Source organism: Mytilus galloprovincialis, chromosome 6 (genome assembly GCF_965363235.1).
Source record: "Mytilus galloprovincialis chromosome 6, xbMytGall1.hap1.1, whole genome shotgun sequence".
Classification (NCBI taxonomy): Eukaryota; Metazoa; Mollusca; class Bivalvia; order Mytilida; family Mytilidae; genus Mytilus; species Mytilus galloprovincialis.
The window spans coordinates 89,015,689-89,040,517 of record NC_134843.1 but is presented as its reverse complement, the minus strand read 5'-3'; the positions used below and the strand labels follow the sequence as shown (position 1 = coordinate 89,040,517).

Genomic DNA, 24,829 nt, shown 5'->3' with positions numbered 1-24,829 from the left:
ACTCGCCCTACTTATGAAAAGGGTTAACTCCCATTGCAAAATTAGGTATGATAACATGCCCCCTTATGAAAAGGGTTAAAATCCCGCTGAAATACGGTCTGTCAACTGGTCCCACTCATGACAAATAGATAAACCACTTATAAAAAAGATGCAATCCCGTTGTATATCTTTCTCCCTGCCCACGTCAATACCTTTGAAAACCTAAGTGAAGTGCTATAATTATACAATTAACAGGTTTCCTTTCAATTGTTATACAAATAACTAAGCTTACAAGGAATCCATGACAAATCGCCCCACACCTAATCGCCCCACTTTTTCACCAACTCGCCCCACTTTTAAAAAAACCGCCCCAACCTGGATTACCAAATCGCCCTACTATTTAAAAAATCGCCCCACTTGCGAAATGTGTTAAATTCCGTTAATATTACTCCTGCCAACTCGCCCCACTTAATGGAAAACGATAAAATCTAGATTAATATATTATTAACCAGGATGAATTTAGTAATGCCAAATCGCCCCACCTATGGAAAAAGATGTTATCCCGTTGTACATAAGTTAAATTCCGTGAATATTACTCCTGCCAAGTCGACCCACTTATGGAAAAAGATGCTATCCCATTGAAAACCTTATAGAAACATCTTATGTTATTCCTTTTTTAGCTCACCTGGCCTAAAAGGCCATGTGAGCTTTTCTCATCACTTGGCGTCCGTCGTCGTCGTCGTCGTCGTCTGTCGTCGTTAACAATTTTTCAAACATCTTCTCCTCTGAAACTACTGAATGGATTTGAATGAAACCTATATTTTAAGAATGTCAAAAAAGTTTAATAAATTTCGTGGTTTTTTGTCGAGCCTGCAACTTTTGTTGCAGAAAGCTCGACATAGGGATAGTGATCCGGCGGCGGCGGCGGCGTTAGCTAACTTCTTAAAAGGTTTATATTTTAGAAGATGAAAGACCTGGATGCTTCATACTTTGTATATAGATGCCTCATGTTACGAAGTTTCTGTCAGTCACATGTCCAATGTCCTTGACCTCATTTTCATGGTTCAGTGACCACTTGAAAAAAAAGTTCAAAATTTTTGTAATGTTGAATTCTCTCTTGTTATAAATAATAGGATAACTATATTTGGTATGTGCGTACCTTGCAAGGTCCTCATGCCCGTCAGACAGTTTTCACTTGACCTCGACCTCATTTCATGGATCAGTGAACAAGGTTAAGTTTTGGTGGTCAAGTCCATATCTCAGATACTATAAGTAATAGGGCTAGTATATTTGGTGTATGGAAGGACTGGAAGGTGTACATGTCCAACTGGCAGGTGTCATCTGACCTTGACCTCATTTTCATGGTTCAGTGGTTATAGTTAAGTTTTTGTGTTTTGGTCTGTTTTTCTCATACTTTATCTAATAGGTCTACTATATTTGTTGTATGGAATGGTTGTAAGGTGTACATGTCTAGCGTGCAGATGTCATCTGACCTTGACCTCATTTTCATGGTTCAGTGGTCAAAGTTAAGTTTTTATGTTTTGGTCTTTTTATCTAATATTATATGCCAAAGGTCAACTATATTTGGTGTATGGAAATATATTATGGTCTATATGTCAGTCCCGCAGGTTTAATTTGACCATGACCTCAATTGCACGGTTCATTGCACAGTGTTAAGTTTTTGTGTTTTGGTCTATTTTTCTTAAACTATAAGTAATAGGTCAACTATATTTGTTGTATGGAAGCTTTGTTAGCTGTACATGTCTGCCTGGCATGGTTCATCTGACCTTGACCTACTTTTCATGGTTCATTGGTCTTTGTTTAGCTATCTTGGTTAATGTTAAGTTTATGTGACAGTTGTAATCAAGCTTTATACTTAGGACTATCAACATAAAATCAATGATTAGTAAAGAAGGTGAGACATTTCAGTGTGTGCACTCTTGTTTTTGTATTCTGTGTAGATTACAAAAATCCAAATAAGTTTTCATTTAAGTTCGGCTAGTTTGTAGACCTGAAAATTGTATATAGAAGTAGATTTTTCCTTTTTTCAATAAGTGGTGCGAGTTGAAAGGGGAAAAATTAACTGGATTTAACCCTTTTCACAAGTGAGGCGTTTTTTTCAAAAAGTGGGGCGAGTCGGTTAACCAGGCTGGGGCTATTTTTTGATTTTTTTAATAGTGGGGCGAGTTTGTGAAAAGGTGGGGCGATTTGGTGGGGGGCGTTTTGCCAGTGGGGTGGTTTGTCCTGCTTCCACATACACCTTATCGCTATTTGTCCGTCATTGCTGGATATCACACAGGTTCCCTTAAAATGTTGACGTCATAAAACAAAATATCTGATGCTACAATGGAAAAGTTTGATTGTTGTTGATGTCAAAAGTTCAAGCGGACAGGTCAGCCGGGATTAGCGATAAGGTGTATTGATCTCCACCCCCCCCCCCCCCCTTCCCCTGGATTTCCACTGCTGAACTATCCCTAACCCCAAACCTAACCCTAACCCATACCTAAATTCGCACCCTAACCATTGCTAACCCTAAAACCTAACCCTTACGTTACCTAGAACATCCCCTAACTTAACCATAACCATGAATGAATCCTTGGCCTAACTCTATAAAGTATAAGGACCCTTAAAGAAAAAGAAGGCCGACACTAAAATGGTTTAAAGGTAAACTAAAAATTATTAGTTGAAAAATAAAATAATGAAAGCTGTCATGATGCATGTATTTTGATAATATGAATAGACTAAATTTTGTAGATTGAATAATGAAGAAAGTTTAAAGGTAGTGTTCCATAGTTTTAAATGTCTTCCCCACATATATGAGGGTATTAATGCCTTTTCACGTCAGGCGTCAAACATTCATTTTCGGCTACCGTTAGCGTCAAATTCGTTATCCTTATTGTGATTAATCAAAAGGCTCAAATAATTATCGTTAATACGGTCATTTTTGGAAAAAAATTCGTCAAAATCATTTGATGTTTTTATAGTTTAAAAGAAAGTGTACATTTTATCGTCCTACACCAAAATTACCATTAGCGTCATTTGACAAGAACTTTAACCGTTATTTATCATAATGGTACCCCCATTACAACCCTCATATATATCGTAATCTTCCATTCTAAGAATATTTTACTGAAAGAAACTGTTCACTTACTATACATACCTGTCAACCTGTGACGATGAAAATGCAGGTCATGAACTGCATTGAAGAATCAAATCTCAGGTCATAACGCGTACAAACTTTTTCGAGCTGAAATATAATGTATATCAAAGATACCAAAACATCAATGCCATGTTCACTTTGTTAAGTCATTTTAAATCTTATTTAATATTATTTCATTGCACTTTTAAAGATTATTATAAATTTGTGTAACTCAGACTTATGTGCTTTACTTTTTGAGAAAAAATACTACAATCATCAAACATTAGAATTTAATGTTTGAGACTATTGACTATGTAGCTTTTAACCATAATGTTTTTCATTTAACAAGGAAATTAGACTATGATAAAATATGGTAATACAGTTAAAGGAAGTATAAATGTAAAAAATAATTTTCAACTTTTTTTTAAAAAATTGTATAAAGGTATAAAAATAATAAAAAGTTATTTTTCAATATGTATTTGAATTTTATATTTTTATAATTTAATCTTTTTCACCCATAAAACGTAAATATAATGAATAACTTTGAATGGTGACAAATAAGGGGAAGTAACTCTAGTTCAGTTTGTAAACCGATGGTGCAATTTATTTTATACGACCTAAAGCTAAGGTAATTGGTGTTAATTAACAGTGTGTTTGACACCAAAGCTATCAAGTGAAGCCATACACTTAATGGGTCACTTAATTTGACAGTTTACATAGCTAGATGAACTTCCTGTTCATGGAAGAATTACGAATTTGCCGGTATTGCAAAGGAATATTACTTATGAAATCAATCTCAAGGCTAAGAAATACGGGTGAAATCGGGTCATTTTCGGAATTCCCGGGTTATTTCAATGACCCGGCGGGTGTTCCGGGTGATCCCTCAGAATTGTGAAAATCTCGGGTCACACCCGCAGAATACGGGTCAGTTGACAGGTATGACTATATAATTGTTTATAAAACTATTGAGTTAAGTATTATACGTCTCTGTAAGTAGTAATCAATTTATTCATTAATTGCGACAATTTCCATGTATATTTCCTGTTATATTCCCATACTGGTGGCATTTTGAATGCGGGGAAGGGTAGCCTACGAATGCCTAATTGACTACTCGTTCCAGCATGCAAATTTATCACAGATAAATTATCAAAGCCTTATTATAATTATAAAAACAATCATGTAAATCAGGTTTAACTGTAATCACATGGTAATGAAGATTAATTGTTGTTAGGGCTTAAATATTAATTGTAAAAAGATGCACTTTAATAACAAAAGATACAGTCAAATTGTTTTTGGTGGCTAGCAATATTTGAGGCTTGAAGACAATAATTTTTAACCGGATTTTCAAAGTAATTTAGTCATAATTTACATATTGTTTCAGGTAATAAAGTGTTTACGAAGTGGGAACAAAGAGGTGACACAATCAGGGAGGACAGAAGCACTAGAAGATATATTAACTTCAAATATCACATACAGACTTGTGACAAAGAAAACCAGGTAACAACATTCATTGTTATAGCTGGAATGTATAAATATATCTATCATTGTCTATTATCAATTCGTAATTATATTTGTAATAGACAAAATATTTTTGCAAAATTTCCTGTTCAGGGAGACAACTTTTTATGCATTCAGATAAATCATCACATAACAATGTGATACACTTGACAAAAATATCTAGGATTCAGAAACAAGAAAAAGTTGCTTTTAAAAATTAAAATCTTTTCCCAACTTCTGGTTAGGGATGAGACAATATATTAATCATCTTGCAGAAAATACCATTATCCCTTGTCTGAACTGAAATAGTTCGAGAACAGATTCTGATTTAAGGCATTGAAAGTTAAATGTCTTCTGCTTATTTTGATAATTTTATACTCTGTTTTATATATATCAATATGATTCTAAAGTGTTCACAATTTTTTTTACCTAAAGATGCTTGAAGCTTAGGCAGCAACCATTTGATTTTCTGGGGGGAGGGGGGGGGCTATGGTTTTTTTTGGAAAAAAAAGTTTGTTTCCAGTTTTTGGAGAAAAAAATAATTTGTTTTTGATTCTGAGAAAAAAAAATTGTTTGTTTCACCCTCAGCTGCCACTATATGTAATGCTAAAATTGAAAGAAAAAAATTGTTTTCAACTTTTTGCGAAAAAAATAGATTGTTTTTTGCCGCAGGCGGAAAAAAAAATTTGTCCAGAAAAAAAAAACATAGCCCCCCCCAGAAAATCAAATAAATAAAAATAAATATAGACATGATAGATATGTTCTTCTGTGAAGTGTTTCATTTTTCATTGAACTACTTTCAAATATTTCTCTATATATAAACAAAGAATAAGCATTTGTTATTATTCCTTTAGACTCCAAGACCCACAGTTTTATATCAGTGTATCCGATGTGAAGGAAACTATTCCAGGACTTTACCAGACACTGTTTTCAGACAACCAAGCTATATCACAGGTACAAAGCATTCAATACTATAGAACATACTAAACTATATTGAATAATAAAATACTTGAGGAAAATACAACAGAATTAACTTTCCTATCAATAAAATTTCCTTTATAATATCAGCTTAAAAATCTTACAACCATATATGTACTTTAATTACATTTTTACTGTAATAGTCTATGTATTATGTGTAAATATAAAAAAGAAGATGTGGTATGATTGCCAATGAGACAACTCTCCTCAAAAGACCAAATGATACAGAAATTAACAGTTACAGGTCACCTAATAGCCTTTAACAATGAGCAAAGTCAATACCACATATTATGAAAGGCCCAAAATCCCGAAAGGTAAAACAATACAGGCCAGGAAAACTAACAGTCTAATCAATGTACCAAAAAATGAATGAAAGACAAATATGTAACACAGCAACAAACAACAACCAGTGAATTACAGGCTCTTTAATGATTTCCAATGAGACAACTTTCCACCAGACTCTAATGACATAGAGGTCAACAACTATATGTCAATGTATGGCCTTCTACAATGAGCAAAACTCATGATGCAGAGTCAGCTATAAATGGCAGAGAAATTGACAAATGTTAAATTGTCAAACATGAAAAACTAGCAGCCAGATTTATGTACAAAATGATGAAAGAAAAATAAAATTTGAACAACAGTAACAAACGACTTCCACTGAATTACAGGCCTCGAATTTGCACAGACACATGCAGAATGTGGCAGGGTTAAATATGATTATGGGCCCCACACTCTCCTCAAACACAGGACAGTTGTGTAACAGCACTACCTTTGAACACTATGAAAGATTTTGAAAAGGGCTCATCAGATAGATACAAAGTCTTTTTTTTTTTATTTTGAATATCACCTCATCTGGATTGTTCAGATCGTTATATATACCTACTCTCATGTGCCTAGGAAATAACATTATTAAAGGTTTAGAAATAAGATCCAGATGTAAACAAAATATATGAAATAATATAATATTTTATTGATATAAGATTTGATATAATAGTTATATAAAACACATGTTGTGTTAGGCTCTGATCCTGTCCATAACGTTATAGTATGGTATTAGTTTTCTGTTTTGCTTTTTCCAATCATATTGTGTTGTAAAATGATGCCCTTTATGGATTCTTGATTAGATTAATAAAATTCTTATCTTATCTTATCTATACCAACTATGAGCTAAAGAATATCTGGTTTTAATCAGATTCATTGGTAAGGATTCTTTAGTTAGATTTTTTTTATTGGAATTAGATTGGCACTCAATAGACTTTAGATGAAATTTAGTTGGTCATGCAACAAATAGGCAGATTCCTTTTGTAACTTATTTTGTTAAATAGTAATACACTTTTTTAAATTGTTTTCAGGAACTGCATCCTTTACCTATAGACTACGCAGATGAAACAAATGGAAGAATTAACTTCTTTATAAAGCCGTGTTATTTATGTAATGTAAGTTTTGTTCAATCATGATTTGATGAAGTGAAATATAAATGATATTGTAACTATTAGTATGAATATGTCTATTCAGTAAACAGTGCTAGAAATTATTGAAATTAAATTATATAAAAAAGAAGATGTGGTATGATTGCCAATGAGACAACTATCCACAAAAGACCAAAATGACACAGACATTAACAACTATAGGTCACCGTATGGTATGATAAGAAATGAGTTTTTTGCAATGATGTTTGTGGTCTGAGAAATTTTTCTCGTGATGCCAGTATGCAATGTATTTTATAAGAAAATGAATGAATAGTGAGAACACAGATGAAGTTAATCATTTGATAAGTGAATAGCTTTATCTGTATCCATTAAAATCATACCTGTATATATATATACAGTATTGTTTTTATCTTCATAACAGGTTCTTAGTTAATTGGGAAAAGTTGTATCATTAGCATTTATACCACATGTCTTTATGATACCCCGCATCTAAAAGTGGAAAAGAAGGGTATATAGTGATTCACATGTCTGTCTGTCTGTTATACTTTTTGATTCCTAACAATAACTACAGTACCAATTGACAATCTTTTGAACTTTGAACCATAAACTACAGGTGAAGAGTGGTTTTGGACTGGTTTGCTATTTCCTAATTAATGTACAGAATTACTACAGATGTTTAAAGGGAAACTTCGCAAAAAAATCAAAAATTGATATTATGTTTATTCTGTATAAAAATGCTCAAATTCATAGATATTAAAGTTTTATTCCGCTAGATAAGAGATCACCATCGATTTTAAATTTAGAGTATCAATTCTCTGCGGTCAGCCATTTTGTCACCTTCTCCGATTTGCAGTCACGATATGTCTAAGGACCAAAACTACAGTAACCCGATGTAGTCATAATTGCGTGTCGATATCTCGTCAATCGTACGGTTGTTTTATCCGACTAGTTAACTAGTTAACTAACTTGATATGGAAAATTTTCTTTTTTTTTTTAAATAACCATGATCTGTTATTTTTAGACTGATAATATAGGAATTTAATAGTGAAAAAGTCAAAATTTCAAATCATAAATAAGTCTTCCGTGAAACTTGAATTGTTTTCAGAAATCTAATTAGTTCATAATTCTTTTATGTAATAAACTTTATTCAAATAAATTAGGAATGGATCTTCGCTCCACTGATCACCCGCATGGCTAAAGGTATTACTCCCAAAGATATTGTAGGGGGTGTGAGGTGACACGTCCAGGTATTCAAGCGATTTCCTGTCGAGTTTGCAAATTCATGCATCGTTTCACTTCTTAGTGTATTGATAAGTGTACACGGCCGATAACTTCTAACTTTCCATTTTGAACTATTAGGTGTATAATATACATCTCTATCTTGAAAGTGATATTACTAAACTCATACGCTTGTTTATGAATAACATTTCTGGTAAAAAGAAAATTATTTATAAAAATATAAAGTATTCATGTGTTGTGAGATTTAAAATATTTTGATGAGCAGTTTAATTCCTAAATAGGTAATTAAAGATCACTTTGGATGGACTAAATTATACAATTGCAATTGTTAATGATCTGTTTGAAATATTTAAGGCTGCCGTTCCTATTTAGAAATAGTACAATTTTTAGTTCATAAACTCGTGTTGAGAAGGCTATTTTTATTTATAAATTCTTCAATTAAAATAATTCAGTATTTTATCGTTACTAAAGTAATCAAAAGTCATAATTCATTAAAAGTGATCTTATGCAAAATATAAAAATATACAACAGCTATCCAGTTATTGAGCGATCTTATTATTCCCGTTAATTAATTTTATTTAATTTTTTTTACATTCATGTGTCTGAAACTTTGTCTGACTCCCGTTGACAATTGATACGAAATGTTGTTCACACCTGAAATGCCAGTGAACCGTGACGCCTATATATCACTGAATGAGGATCAAAAGATTAGAATTACATAATGCTAATCTTTTAATTACCTTGAGTTAAACTACGCATTCCACATTCTTTAGGTGTCACAAAACAATACACATTTTATTGTTTCCACCGTACAAGCAAGTGAAAATGATTGCTGGAATGAAGCAAAAAGGTCAGAATACAAACATGTATTTTTAATACACTATCGATCATATCAGTTTCGTATGTTTGTTTAAAGTATTTTTAGAAAAAAAATCATACAAATGTTCTATTGTATGATTTACTTTTATTATCAAAATTCGTTTTAAAAAATCCACACGATCTTATTTTAAAAGTTGCATGGCTATCACTTATTTTTCGTTGGTTAATAGCTACACCAAAAGTCGTCGATGCGCTTTAAATCGCGTTATTAGATGGTTAACGAACAAGACTTAAATGAGATATTTTCACTCCGGGCATGCATCAAAGACTTAAACTACGTCACATAAGTCAGGAAGTTTCAAAAAATAAAATTAATAATTCCCAATTTTCTTCTTTATTAGATTTCATATCAAAATAAAACTTGGTGAATATGTTTTTTATGGCATTATGAACATAATAAGATGAAAAGTGAAAAATCGCGAATTATCCCTTTAACATCATTTTCATAGAGCACACATATTTCAGATTATATTAAAGAAAGTTTTATCAGAAGGAGATACTTATGGTTATCATGGAATCATTAAAGATAAGCAGACTATTCTGGTTGAGTACAGGTAATCAGTATTACAATACTAGATCTCCTTTCTTGGAAACTCAAGTCTTCTTCCCCTGTTCTTAAAATGTGGCCTCTGCTTAGAAAATGATGAAGGACATCAGGTGTTTCTGTCACCACTTACATGACATTGGTTTTATGGGGATTTTACTTTTTTAACATAAAGTCAGTGCTACATGTGCAAGGTTTTGATCTTAGCCAATTCATTATAAAAGTCATTGAATTCTGGCATTTCGTTAAGGTGTTTAAGTAAAGTTTTGCTAAGGAGTCTGAATGAAATCTAACTAGTCGGATTTTATGAAATGTGAAGATGCAGATTAATACTGTTAACAAATGATATGATGATGATACAGCATAAACCTTATTTCAGTTCTCCAAATATTGCAAAACCATTCCATGCAGGTCATCTGAGATCAGCTATTATAGGGAACTTTATATCTAATCTGTATGAGGCTGTAGGACACAAAGTGATCAGAATCAACTACCTTGGGGATTGGGGTACACAGTACGGTAAGTGTATAACACGAAGTACTCATACAAGTGATTGGGGTACCCAGTACGGTAAGTGTATAACACAAAGTACTCATACAAGTGATTGGGGTACCAAATATGATGAGGACACAAACCACATCATTCATGTGCATGTTTTATAATGTAGGAACAATTAAATCATGTATGATTGGACAGTACATATTAGAATAGAAGAAGAAGAAGATATTTTATTTCCAGTTATGGGCCCCAAAGGGCATTAACATTACAACATCAATAATTTTAATAATACAGAATAGATGGTTGCGTTAAGATAATTGGAATACAATAACAAAAATATACTAATAAATATATTTGTGTAAACTTGACCAACACATAAAGACAAGGTTAACTAAATAATGTTAATGTCAATTCTGATACAACAATAATTTGCATTTATATCTTTGATATTTGTTTAAGTTAAGTTCATGTTTAGGAGTTGTAGCTACCTCTTTGAACTTTTACCTAAAACCTTTAACTAAGAATTACATACAGATGAATGTCAAAGTTGTTTTCTATGTTACAGGTTTATTGGCCCAAGGTTTCAATAAATATGGTAATAAAGAAGACTTAAATAAAGATCCTATGAAGCATCTATATATGGTAAGCAATACTGCCAGTATTTATATTCCCCAAATGACGAAGGGGCATTCAGATTAAGGGCTTTTCCAGAATTAATTGTATGGGAGGAAGGAAGGCACTTTTATTAAAATTTGATGAGTGGTGGTTATTTTTAAGAAAGATTGCTTGAATAAGGAATGACTGTAATATTTTTTCTGTCTATGAAGAAATAACATAAAAAATTTAGTGCACATTGAATAACGCGCATAGCGGGTTATTTAACAGTGTGCACCACATTTTTTATGTTATTTCGGATAGACAGAAAAAATATTACAGTCATTTCTTATATTTTAATTCTAAATCCATTTTAAACCGTAGAAAACCATGAAAAAATGTTGATGACGTCATGTTCACATGACTAAATTATGTCTATGGGCTAATAACAAAATAACGTCAGCCAATCAGAAGACGCGTTACATCCAAAATTAAATTATTCAATGATAAAATTTGAGAATGGAAACAGGGAATGTGTCATAGAGGTAACACAACCAAAGAGCAGAAAACAGCCAAAAGCCACCAATGGGTCTTCAACACAGCTAGAAAATCCAGCAATGTGAAATAGTTTCGTTTGAATCATTAATGAAAATAAATTGCATCATTGTTGCCATTTAGACATCCCCAACCCCCATGTCATTTTGTATTCATTAAAAGCCATCTGGTATTGTTTCAAAAAACATTACCAAGATCATGATCAATGATTTAAATAACTTCCGTTAGAAATTCAGATCAGTTCTGTATTATTATTACGTTCCATATTTACATAAATCAAAGTCTTGAGATAACAGTTATTGATAAAAAATACATTTTTGTCCAACCAGAAACACAACAATTTTTCTTTGCATTAGAAATATACAATGATTTTCTTCTATCATTAGAGAGGCACCACTTACTGAAAATAGCTTTGATTTCAGGGGGACAATTTCTTTGTGGAACGGGGAGTTTTTTTTCAATTCAAAATGTACACAATTTCAAAATTGCATAGAAATGTGTTTTGATGTAAGATTCCAAATATGAAATGATTTCCAGTGAGACATCTGTCCATCCAGATTTAAATGTAGTGGATGTCAGCAATTATAGGCAACTGTTAACCAAGTTGAATAGGTTTTATGAGGTTGGACAGGGCCATACACAATATGTATAGTTAGTAATTTTGTTAGTTATCAATACATAATTCAGGTTACACTTTATTTTTAGAAATAAAGATGAGTAAAAAGTAAAATTACAAAAATACTGAACTCTGAGGAAAATTAAATCGGAAAGTCCCTAATCACATGGCAAAATCAAATAACAAAACACATCAAACAAATGGACAACAACTGTCATATTCCTCTAATGTAAAAAATGGTGGATTGAACCTGGTTTTATAGCACTAAACCACTCACTTGTTCAGTTATTCAATTTTTTGTAGGTTTATGTAAAAATAAACGAAGATGTTGCAAAGGAACAACAGAATAGTGGACTTGACAAACATGAAAAAGGAGAAACACACAGAAAAAGTCTAGAAATATTCAGAAACATGGAACAGGGTAACAAAATTAGATACTGAAATAAAAACATTTTTTATGTTATAATTTCAATAATACGGTGGATTTATTATTATTTGTTGGATACCAATTTTCGTGGATTTCTTGGGTACAGGTGAACCACATAATTAAATGTTCAACAAATGACTAATTTTCTAATGGTTTGTTTGCAGACTGCAGCAAAACCACGAAATTAGATATCCACGAAAATGCAAGTTTTCCTTAATCCACAAAAATTGATACACACGAAAATAAATGAATCCAAAATATTCTAAATGCTTAAATATTTACATTTTCAGTATAAATTAAAAAAATAAAAATAGATTATTTCTGTCATTCCATAAGAACCAGAAACTTTTTAACCTAAGAGTAGGAACAACATATTTATTTGAGTTTAAAAAATAACTGTTACTTCTTTAACATCCAACATTTTAAAGAGTATCTTTTTCTTTTAAAATTTATAGAGCAGAACATTTTTGTAACAATTGTAAAACAATTTTGTTCCAGGGACAGCATCAGAGGATTTACAATTATGGAAACATTTTAGAGACATAAGTATAGAAAAATATAGAGAAGTTTATGAGGCGAGTTGTTTACTTTAATTTTCAAAAACATATATAACATTTGTGGATAGTCTTACAAATAATCTTGCCCGATTCCATATCATTATTCCAAATATAAAATTTATATTAAAGCATTTTGTGTTTGACTAAACATTGATATTTTAAAGAGAGGCCAAAAATACCAAAAGAGATATTCAAACTTATAAGTCGAAAATATACAGATTTCTTCTTCTTATCGTTTGCCTTTACACTTAAATACCAGTCTTCTCAACAAATCTGGTGGTCTTCTGTAGGACAGCCACTGGTCCATTAATCAGGTTCTCTTTTATGAGTGTTGATGAATGCCATATCTAATCTTTCAGTGCCTGATGAATCTTGCATGACTGAAAAGGTGTGCACTATTCTAATCTGCTTCTCCACAATACATGTAGCCAGGGTATCAAATATGAGAAATACCTCATAGTTCAACTAGTTATTTCTTGATATATTAAAAAGTCAGCTGTGATCACAATTTGTTTCGTTTGTTAAACTTCTAGCTTCTTGACCAATGCATTATAATGTAGCACATAGAAACCCAATTGTATGAAAGCAGTAGCAGTAATACACATTTTTCAAAATAAACTTGAATTGATATCATTAGAGGTAGTATTGTATTACTGCAGTCATTGGGAACCATGTTTTTTCTTTTCTGCATTGGTAAAAACTGGAAAATTTATAAGTTGAAAATTTTGAAAAAAAATGTAACTCTATATTATCAACAAATTGGGAATAATTCTGATTTTTTTATCTTTTGAATGCAGTTACAAAAGTTTTTTAATCTTAAGAGTTTATGGGAAGTCTTTAGGGTATACTAACTTGTCTTATAACAATTGTGTGTGTTCATATTCTTCAGAGATTAAATATAAAGTTTACAGATTATGAAGGAGAGTCTATGTACTCTAAAAAGTCGTTAGAACTGATAGAGGAGCTCAAACAAAGAGATTTATTACATATTGATGAGTAAGTATCAAATGAGTTTTAAAAAGAATTTTCAAAGTTTCTCTTGTTTTACATATAACATAATATAAGATACTAAAAGTTAATGAAGATTAAATGTTTCAGTATATGTGTCTGCACTCTGCAGTGAATGTTGAACAAAATGGCTGTTTTATGTGGTAGCTCTTCATTCTGGTCTTGTTATTTTGGTTTTAGGTATCTTATTTGGAGTAGAGCAATCATCAGTGAATTTTTTCCAAATCTATCGATTTAGAAAAAGGATATTTTAAGATAAGAAATGAACAGCAGAAGACAGAAGAAAATCAAGAGCAAAAAGAATACTTGTTCCTGTAAATGTCTTTCCAAATTTAGTTGAACTATACATCCTTCAAAGTTCAAATTAGATAAAATCTAAAGAAAAAAAAGTTTGAGAATATCTTATAATATCAAAATAGATTGCCAATAAGAGAATTATACACCATAATCCAAAAGAAGTGGACATAAGAAATTGCAGGTCACATTATGACCTTCATCAATGGAAAAAAAACCTATAACCTATAGTTGACTATAACAGTATATGTCAGTAATGTTTAGAAAACCTACTTTTATTTTTGATAATAATCATCATAATTATTATATATATTTTAAATATCAATTTACAAGACAAGTCAATTTATTTTTAGTTGGTGTTCTCGTTATGTTTCAGCACAACAGGAAAAGGTTATATAGATATTGAAGATGAAAAAGATAATATAAAAGCTGTGGTACAGAAAAGTGATGGATCAACTCTCTACCTGACAAGGTATTTTGTAGTGATTCTAGATATTGTAGATTCATTAAAATTCGTTGGATACTTATTTTCATGGATTTAGTGGGTACAGGGGAACCACGAATATAAATGTTCAACAAATTACAAATTTTCTAAAGGAATGTATGCAGACATTTCCAAAACCACAGTTAAATATCCTTGAATAAACAAGTTTTCTCAATCCATGAACATTGATACCCATGAAAATAAATGGATCCATAGTATCAGAGAGGTGTAAGGTCTTTAATATAGGTCATGTTTACATGATCCTTAGTCAATAACTTTTATTGACTTTGAATGATAACAAAATAGCAAAAAGTTGCACTATATCATATATTCTAAATTTAACTAGTAAAATGAACAAAACAATAAGAAAATATTTGTTTTTTATCATCAGTCAGGGGACTTACTTAAATAAGTGATTTTCTAAATCACTGATTCAAGTAACATTATTTCCATGAAGGTTGGAAGTTAGAGTTGTCTTTCTTTAATAATCACCTATTTAAGTAGTACAAATTAATCACTAGAAGAAGTGATTTAATTTTATTGTAGCTTTAAATATAGAATACTAATGATCCAGGGACTAATTATGTTTCTAAACTTATCAGAACCAACATCTGTGTTGTCTAGGATGACCAGGTCATTTCAGGTGATGACCTTGTACTGAATCTAGGATAATGACATAAAAATCACTTGTTTAAGTTCCTTAAAAAAAATCACTACTTAAAGTATCATTCTTTTAATAACCCCCACTAATTTCAACACCCCCGAACAGTGATATTTTTATCGCGAACAGTAGAATTTTATTACATAATCTGAAAGATAAAACCTTGAACTTCACAGGAAAAATACTCCCACTGCTGGGAAAAATCTTTTACAATACAGCTTTTTAAAAATCATATGATTTTTTTCCCCCAGAGATATTGCAGCAGTACTAGACAGACATAAAAGATACAACTTTGACAGAACACATTATGTGGTAAGTAAATAGACATTGTACAGTTTTGATATTATTACTCTTAACCTATATATGAATACTGAATAAAAATAAATGGAGCATGTGTCCTTGGGACAAATATGATGTCCCACTTGCACATAACATTATAAAGGAGAAGTAAAAGTTACGTCACCCAAAATCTAACTTGTTCTGTTTTTTGTGGTAATGAGCATTTTGTACAAGTTTCATAATATTGGTTAAGGCAAACTAAAGTTAGAGAAAGGAAACCAATGTTTAGAAATACCTTTGCCTATGGACAGACATACAGATGAGCAAGGTTAAACCTTAAAGACCCATCATTTCTGTGAATGTGCATTGATATAACTTGAACTCTCTTATGTTATTGTTTTGTTTGATAGTACCACTTGAGGTTTTAGTCAGTTTTATGTTATTGTTTTGTTTGATAGTACCACTTGAGGTTTTAGTCAGTTTTATGTTATTGTTTTGTTTGATAGTACCACTTGAGGTTTTAGTCAGTTTTATGTTATTGTTTTGTTTGATAGTACCACTTGAGGTTTTAGTCAGTTTTATGTTATTGTTTTGTTTGATAGTACCACTTCAGGTTTTAGTCAGTTTTATGTTATTGTTTTGTTTGATAGTACCTCTTGAGGTTTTAGTCAGTTTTATGTTTTTGTTTTGTTTGATAGTACCACTTCAGGTTTTAGTCAGTTTTATGTTATTCTTTTGTTTGATAGTACCACTTCAGGTTTTAGTCAGTTTTATGTTTTTGTTTTGTTTGATAGTACCTCTCGAGGTTTTAGTCAGTTTTATGTTTTTGTTTTGTTTGATAGTACCTCTTGAGGTTTTAGTCAGTTTTATGTTATTGTTTTGTTTGATAGTACCACTTGAGGTTTTAGTCAGTTTTATGTTATTGTTTTGTTTGATAGTACCACTTCAGGTTTTAGTCAGTTTTATGTTTTTGTTTTGTTTGATAGTACCACTTCAGGTTATAGTCAGTTTTATGTTTTTGTTTTGTTTGATAGTACCTCTTGAGGTTTTAGTCAGTTTTATGTTATTGTTTTGTTTGATAGTACCACTTGAGGTTATAGTCAGTTTTATGTTATTGTTTTGTTTGATAGTACCACTTGAGGTTTTAGTCAGTTTTATGTTATTGTTTTGTTTGATAGTACCACTTGAGGTTTTAGTAAGTTTTATGTTATTGTTTTGTTTGATAGTACCACTTCAGGTTTTAGTCAGTTTTATGTTATTGTTTTGTTTGATAGTACCTCTTGAGGTTTTGGTCAGTTTTATGTTTTTGTTTTGTTTGATAGTACCTCTTGAGGTTTTGGTCAGTTTTATGTTATTGTTTTGTTTGATAGTACCACTTGAGGTTTTAGTCAGTTTTATGTTATTGTTTTGTTTGATAGTACCTCTTGAGGTTTTAGTCAGTTTTATGTTATTGTTTTGTTTGATAGTACCACTTGAGGTTTTAGTCAGTTTTATGTTATTGTTTTGTTTGATAGTACCACTTGAGGTTTTAGTCAGTTTTATGTTATTGTTTTGTTTGATAGTACCACTTCAGGTTTTAGTCAGTTTTATGTTATTGTTTTGTTTGATAGTACCTCTTGAGGTTTTAGTCAGTTTTATGTTTTTGTTTTGTTTGATAGTACCTCTTGAGGTTTTGGTCAGTTTTATGTTATTGTTTTGTTTGATAGTACCACTTCAGGTTTTAGTCAGTTTTATGTTATTCTTTTGTTTGATAGTACCACTTCAGGTTTTAGTCAGTTTTATGTTTTTGTTTTGTTTGATAGTACCTCTTGAGGTTTTAGTCAGTTTTATGTTTTTGTTTTGTTTGATAGTACCTCTTGAGGTTTTAGTCAGTTTTATGTTATTGTTTTGTTTGATAGTACCACTTGAGGTTTTAGTCAGTTTTATGTTATTGTTTTGTTTGATAGTACCACTTCAGGTTTTAGTCAGTTTTATGTTTTTGTTTTGTTTGATAGTACCACTTCAGGTTATAGTCAGTTTTATGTTTTTGTTTTGTTTGATAGTACCACTTGAGGTTTTAGTCAGTTTTATGTGATTGTTTTGTTTGAAAGTACCTCTTGAGGTTTTAGTCAGTTTTATGTTATTGTTTTGTTTGATAGTACCACTTCAGGTTTTAGTCAGTTTTATGTTATTGTTTTGTTTGATAGTACCACTTCAGGTTTTAGTCAGTTTTATGTTATTGTTTTGTTTGATAGTACCACTTGAGGTTTTAGTCAGTTTTATGTTATTGTTTTGTTTGATAGTACCACTTGAGGTTTTAGTCAGTTTTATGTTATTGTTTTGTTTGATAGTACCACTTCAGGTTTTAGTCAGTTTTATGTTTTTGTTTTGTTTGATAGTACCTCTTCAGGTTATAGTCAGTTTTATGTTTTTGTTTTGTTTGATAGTACCTCTTGAGGTTTTAGTCAGTTTTATGTTATTGTTTTGTTTGATAGTACCACTTCAGGTTTTAGTCAGTTTTATGTTATTGTTTTGTTTGATAGTACCACTTGAGGTTTTAGTCAGTTTTATGTTATTGTTTTGTTTGATAGTACCACTTGAGGTTTTAGTAAGTTTTATGTTATTGTTTTGTTTGATAGTACCACTTCAGGTTTTAGTCAGTTTTATGTTATTGTTTTGTTTGATAGTACCTCTTGAGGTTTTGGTCAGTTTTATGTTTTTGTTTTGTTTGATAGTACCTCTTGAGGTTTTGGTCAGTTTTATGTTATTGTTTTGTTTGATAGTACCACTTGAGGTTTTAGTCAGTTTTATGTTATTGTTTTGTTTGATAGTACCTCTTGAGGTTTTAGTCAGTTTTATGTTATTGTTTTGTTTGATAGTACCACTTGAGGTTTTAGTCAGTTTTATGTTATTGTTTTGTTTGATAGTACCACTTGAGGTTTTAGTCAGTTTTATGTTATTGTTTTGTTTGATAGTACCACTTCAGGTTTTAGTCAGTTTTATGTTATTGTTTTGTTTGATAGTACCTCTTGAGGTTTTAGTCAGTTTTATGTTTTTGTTTTGTTTGATAGTACCTCTTGAGGTTTTGGTCAGTTTTATGTTATTGTTTTGTTTGATAGTACCTCTTGAGGTTTTAGTCAGTTTTATGTTATTGTTTTGTTTGATAGTACCACTTCAGGTTTTAGTCAGTTTTATGTTTTTGTTTTGTTTGATAGTACCACTTGAGGTTTTAGTCAGTTTTATGTTTTTGTTTTGTTTGAAAGTACCTCTTGAGGTTTTAGTCAGTTTTATGTTTTTGATTTGTTTGATAGTACCTCTTGAGGTTTTAGTCAGTTTTATGTTATTGTTTTGTTTGATAGTACCTCTTGAGGTTTTAGTCAGTTTTATGTTATTGTTTTGTTTGATAGTACCACTTGAGGTTTTAGTCAGTTTTATGTTATTGTTTTGTTTGATAGTACCACTTCAGGTTTTAGTCAGTTTTATGTGATTGTTTTGTTTGATAGTACCTCTTGAGGTTTTAGTCAGTTTTATGTTATTGTTTTGTTTGATAGTACCACTTCAGGTTTTAGTCAGTTTTATGTTATTGTTTTGTTTGATAGTACCACTTCAGGTTTTAGTCAGTTTTATGTTATTGTTTTGTTTGATAGTACCACTTCAGGTTTTGGTCAGTTTTATGTTATTGTTTTGTTTGATAGTACCTCTTGAGGTTTTAGTCAGTTTTATGTTATTGTTTTGTTTGATAGTACCACTTGAGGTTTTAGTCAGTTTTATGTTATTGTTTTGTTTGATAGTACCACTTGAGGTTTTAATCAGTTTTATGTTTTTGTTTTGTTTGATAGTACCTCTTGAGGTTTTAGTCAGTTTTATGTTTTTGTTTTGTTTGATAGTACCACTTCAGGTTTTAGTCAGTTTTATGTTATTGTTTTGTTTGATAGTACCACTTCAGGTTATAGTCAGTTTTATGTTATTGTTTTGTTTGATAGTACCACTTCAGGTTTTAGTCAGTTTTATGTTATTGTTTTGTTTGATAGTACCTCTTGAGGTTTTAGTCAGTTTTATGTTTTTGTTTTGTTTGATAGTACCTCTTGAGGTTTTAGTCAGTTTTATGTTATTGTTTTGTTTGATAGTACCACTTCAGGTTTTAGTCAGTTTTATGTTATTGTTTTGTTTGATAGTACCAATTGAGGTTTTAGTCAGTTTTATGTTATTGTTTTGTTTGATAGTACCACTTGAGGTTTAAGCCAGTTTTATGTTATTGTTTTGTTTGATAGTACCACTTGAGGTTTTAGTCAGTTTTATGTTATTGTTTTGTTTGATAGTACCACTTGAGATTTGAGTCAGTTTTATGTTATTGTTTTGTTTGATAGTACCTCTTGAGGTTTTAGTCAGTTTTATGTTTTTGTTTTGTTTGATAGTACCACTTCAGGTTATAGTCAGATTTATACTATTGATACAAACAGTACATTAGAATATAAATGATAGAATTTGAATAGTATGCTTTATCATTTTTAGGTAGAAGATGGACAAGATTTACACTTCAAAATGTTAAAAGGGATATTAAAGAAGTTAAATGTGCCTTGGATACAAAGGTAGGAAAATGTGTATTGGTAGTTTTGAAACATAGAATCTAAAAGAAAAGGCAACTTTAATTTTAATCATTTATTTGATGTGGTTTTCAATTTTTGTAAATTTTTTCACATAAATAAGACTGTTAGTTTTCTCGTTTAAATTGTTTTACATTGTCATTTCAGGGCCTTTTATAGCTGACTATGTATGGTGGGCTCTGCTCATTGTTGAAGGCCATACGGTGACCTATAGTTGCTGATTTCTGTGTCATTTTGGTATCTTGTAGAGAGTTGGCTCATTGGCAATCATACCACATCTTCTTTTTTGTAGTTAACATATACTGGAAAAAATTGAAAAGCTTTCAAACCCAACTTTCAACTTTTTGTTTTGTCTCTTGATTATTGAACTAACGATAGACAAGTGATCTTTAAAGGTACATTTTTATCAATTACCTAGACCTACTTGTCATGGAGGTCTCATAGTAAATATACATGAATATTTTTCAGCTGTTTTATAATGTCGTTTTTATATTCTATCTAGTTATTTTGCCTGACATATAGAGATCACCTCTGTTATCTTTTGGTTTAATCCATATCAAACTTATTCAATTCCCAACTTATTGAAAAAAAAAGCATGACAGAATTGCACCTAAGTATGCTAGACTGTTCTCCAGGACAAGAAGTGTGATCTTGTATTTTAGCTATTGATCTGAGAGATTTATAGGGTTTCCTATACCTAAAATTTTTTTTTACTCTTTCCCTCAATGTTCAACTTTTGGTTGTTTGGTTTCTTGATATTTTATGAATAAGATGAGATGTTGCCTGTACATTTTGAAAAAGATATAGTTTTACTTTTCTTGCAAATGATACTTGAAGTTTTGTTTTAGATATGGTGACCAGATTCACATAAGGTTTGGTAGAATATCTAATCTCAGTACAAGAAAAGGAAAAGCAGTATTTCTTGATGATATTTTAAATGAGGCCAAGGAAAGGATAATAAAAACAATTCATAATAAACAAAGTAAGTGTATACCCTACATTTGAATACACACATAATTATTTTCAATATGTAAAATAAATTTAAAGTTTGCTATTAAAATTTAAAAAAAAAAAATTGGGGATAAGAAGCAATTGCTACGTTATTCTCATTTATTTTGAAGACAAAAATACATTTAATCAAATGTAGCAGCGTAAAGCCATCATCAATCAATCAATTTAAACAATTGCATAACTTAAAGAACTAATTGTTTACTTGCAGCCTCAAAAGTAGTAGAAAGTACAGAGACTGTTGCAGATGTACTTGGTGTTAGCTCTATCATTATACAGGATTTAAAAGAAAAACGATTGAATACATATAAATTCAGTTGGGATAAAGTTTTAAGTTTTAAAGGAGATTCAGGAATTGTGTTACAGTATGCTCATGCTAGATTATGTAGGTTAGTAATGATTATAGTGTGTGTTTAGGTTATTTTAAAGACAGTAGGCTTTGTTGTTCATATTGACTGAACTTCTTTCAATAATATTTTATCTCTTTAAATCAGAGATCTGTGTTGGTTTTATTTGTGTTTTTTCCTTATTCTTTAAACTATAAGCATATTGGGAATTTATAATCATGAAGACTATATTTTAAGTAAATTTACTCAGTCTCTTAAATTTCACATGTTAGATTCACTATTTTCAAGCACCACACATACAGATTATTAGGGCCACGCCAAAGGCGGGTCGCCCTATAGTGATCAGTCTGTCCGTCCGTCCGTCTGTCCATCCGTCCGTCCATCCGTAACACTTTGTGTCCGCTCCATATCTAAAGAACCATTATGATTTCATACTTTATACTTTACATGTTTATTAACCACCACCAGAGGGCGTGTCATGATGTATGTACAACTTCCTAGGTCAAAGGTCAAGGTCAAAAAACTTTGGCTTCAGTTGACAACCCTGTGTCCTGTGGTGAAGATCGTGTCCGCTCTATATCTTGAGAACCGTTATGATTTCAAAGTTTATACTTGACATGTATATGAACCAACACCAGAGGGTGTGTCATAATTTATGAACGACTGCCTAGGGCAAAGTTCAAGGTCAAAAACTTTGGTTTCAGTTGACAACCCCATGTCCTATGGTAAAGATTGTGTCCGCTCTATATCTTGAGAACCGTTATCATTTTGAAGTTTATACCTGAAATGTATATAAACCAATATCAGAAGGTATGTCATAATTTATGTACAACTTCCTAGGTCAAAGATCAAGGTCAAAAACTTTGGTTTCAGTTGACAACCCCATGTCCTATGGTAAAGATCGTGTCCGCTCTATATCTTGAGAACCGTTATCATTTCAAAGTTTATACTTGACATGTATATAAACCAACACCAAAGGGTGTGTCATAATTTATGTGCAACTTCCTAGGTCAAAGGTCAAGGTCAAAAACTTTGGTTTCAGTTGACAACCCCATGTCCTATGGTAAAGATCGTGTCCGCTCTATATCTTGAGAACCGTTATCATTTCAAAGTTTATACTTGACATGTTTATAAACCAACACCAAAGGATGTGTCATAATTTATTTACAACTTCCTAGGTCAAAGGTCAAGGTCAAAAACTTTGATTTCAGTTGACAAACCCATGTCCTATGGTAAAGATACAATTTTTTAATGCACATTATTCACAGCGGGGCCCACAGAGATGGCTCCCATCTCAATGATATCTAGTTGTTAGTCTTTTCATCAGTCTTTTGGAAAAAATGTGTGCAATAAAGATGGCATGATAGAAAATTTATCTGTACTTTACTTCTAAAAATGGCAAACAATCACTCGCTCTTTATTTTTTAGAAAAGAATTTTATGAAACTATTTTGAGTGAGGCTTAATTTCTTTTTAAATAATTCAAAGATATTTTTTTTTTTTATTTACAGCTTGATAGAACAGTGTGGGTGTGATATTCATAGTATAGATTTTGACACTAAATATTTAACAGAACCAGAAGCTATACAACTTATATTACATATTGCTAGGTAAGATATGGTTATACAAATGGCCTTATAAAGACTTACATTTTAAAAGTTTTACTGGAAATTATTAAAAATTGATGTTTTTTTTCAAACTGGAGGGTGTTAACAATAGCCCTAAGATGAGATGTGGCAAAGAAACATCCTCCAGTTTAAAAGACCATTGATAATATGTTTATTGCTATTGTGCCTATGACATCCTTGATGTTAACATTGACAACAGCACATGCACCTTAGATTCTGTAGAACATTTTCTATCTCAAGCGAGTAGCATGGTATGAACAATTATAACAAAACAGATCAAAGAAAAAAGTACACAAAATAGCAATATCTATGTAATCTGTCAAATATATCAATATTGACCATACTTTCTATATTGGAAATACATCTTGCAATAGGTTATGATAATGTTGCTTTGAAAGGTTTTGTATTAGAAAAAGAATGATTTCAATTCTGTTCAATAACTCATAATTTATTATTCAGGATTTTTAGAAGAGTTATCTGGAATGGAACTGAATTTTGTAAGAAAAAGATTATTTTAAAGTTTACCAAATACAGTTTTTTTTTAATAAGATTAGATTAGGATTTGTTGTAGTTAAAAAACAACCAGGTAAATATCAAAACTATAACATCCAAATTATTACATTTGTTTATTAAATATACACACTTATTCTGATTTATTTTTACAGTTATGAGGACACAGTGGATAAGTGTTTGACCAGCCTAGAAGCATGCCATCTTGTCCACTATTTATTCTCTTTAAGGTAAGGTTTTAAAATGATTTGATGACTTCTTCTATTGAAGGAAAATGTATGGAAGTATTTATTAAAGTTACAAGCAAATGTAAAATAACTAGAAAAAATTGTTAGGCTTAAAGATTATGTGGTTTAAATAAATTCCAAAAAAACACACAATAGTGGGAAATTGATATACTGTTATTTTGACATTTGAAAAAATAAAATAAAAGCACTGCTCAAAAATCATCATAAAAAAGATAAGTAATTTAAAGTGATGACTTGCCTATTCTAATATTTTGTACTAGTTTCTAGTATCAAGACTTTCTGGAATACTTTTGCTATCTCTTTGCTAATTTCACATTTGGATAACTTTTTCTTTTGTTTGAAAGTATAACCAGGTTTTTCTTCATTTTCAGCAAATTTATAAGTGTTGCTCATCGTAATTTAAAAGTAAAAGACCAACCTAAAGAAATAGCACAGGTTTGCATTATTTTTTAATATATTGATAAATATGAATGTAAACAAGAGTATACAAATCAAACTTTCAATAAACAGAAGTAGACATTCACAACAGTAATAACACCAAATTCTGTGGATGATACCATGAAGGATTATATTTGATAGAAAATTTAAGTAACACCAAGAATAGTATTTTTCAAATTCAGATATTTTTGTATGAGATTGCAAGCTGGTATTATTTTTTTCTCAAAGAACATAATTGTTTTGTTGACTCTTATCCATTGACATTTATTTGTTTTTTGTGTATATTTCAGACACGTCTACAAGTTTTCAAGTGTGCTAAAACAACTCTTGCTAATGGTATGACATTACTAGGAATAACACCTTTAGACAAAATGTGATATGGTTTTAATAAAAAATAGAATACCCAA

The 24,829-nt window shown here is 31.0% G+C and overlaps 1 protein-coding gene across 2 annotated transcripts in view; it reads left to right on the top strand.

The window, feature by feature from the left end:
- Positions 1 to 24,829, top strand: part of LOC143080643 (putative arginine--tRNA ligase, mitochondrial) — a 26,164-nt gene extending 1,335 nt beyond the window's left edge. For both annotated transcript variants that reach the window (XM_076256588.1, XM_076256586.1), the window contains exons 2-19: positions 4,500 to 4,615; positions 5,470 to 5,569; positions 6,949 to 7,032; positions 9,610 to 9,698; positions 10,068 to 10,207; positions 10,752 to 10,828; positions 12,255 to 12,372; positions 12,877 to 12,953; positions 13,825 to 13,931; positions 14,614 to 14,709; positions 15,634 to 15,694; positions 20,153 to 20,229; positions 21,093 to 21,226; positions 21,464 to 21,641; positions 23,110 to 23,208; positions 23,892 to 23,966; positions 24,356 to 24,419; positions 24,713 to 24,829. In XM_076256588.1, the coding sequence (XP_076112703.1) occupies positions 4,500 to 4,615; positions 5,470 to 5,569; positions 6,949 to 7,032; positions 9,610 to 9,698; positions 10,068 to 10,207; positions 10,752 to 10,828; positions 12,255 to 12,372; positions 12,877 to 12,953; positions 13,825 to 13,931; positions 14,614 to 14,709; positions 15,634 to 15,694; positions 20,153 to 20,229; positions 21,093 to 21,226; positions 21,464 to 21,641; positions 23,110 to 23,208; positions 23,892 to 23,966; positions 24,356 to 24,419; positions 24,713 to 24,799 (1,779 nt within the window). In that variant the 3' untranslated portion in view covers positions 24,800 to 24,829. The remainder of the gene's footprint in view (positions 1 to 4,499; positions 4,616 to 5,469; positions 5,570 to 6,948; positions 7,033 to 9,609; positions 9,699 to 10,067; positions 10,208 to 10,751; positions 10,829 to 12,254; positions 12,373 to 12,876; positions 12,954 to 13,824; positions 13,932 to 14,613; positions 14,710 to 15,633; positions 15,695 to 20,152; positions 20,230 to 21,092; positions 21,227 to 21,463; positions 21,642 to 23,109; positions 23,209 to 23,891; positions 23,967 to 24,355; positions 24,420 to 24,712) is intronic.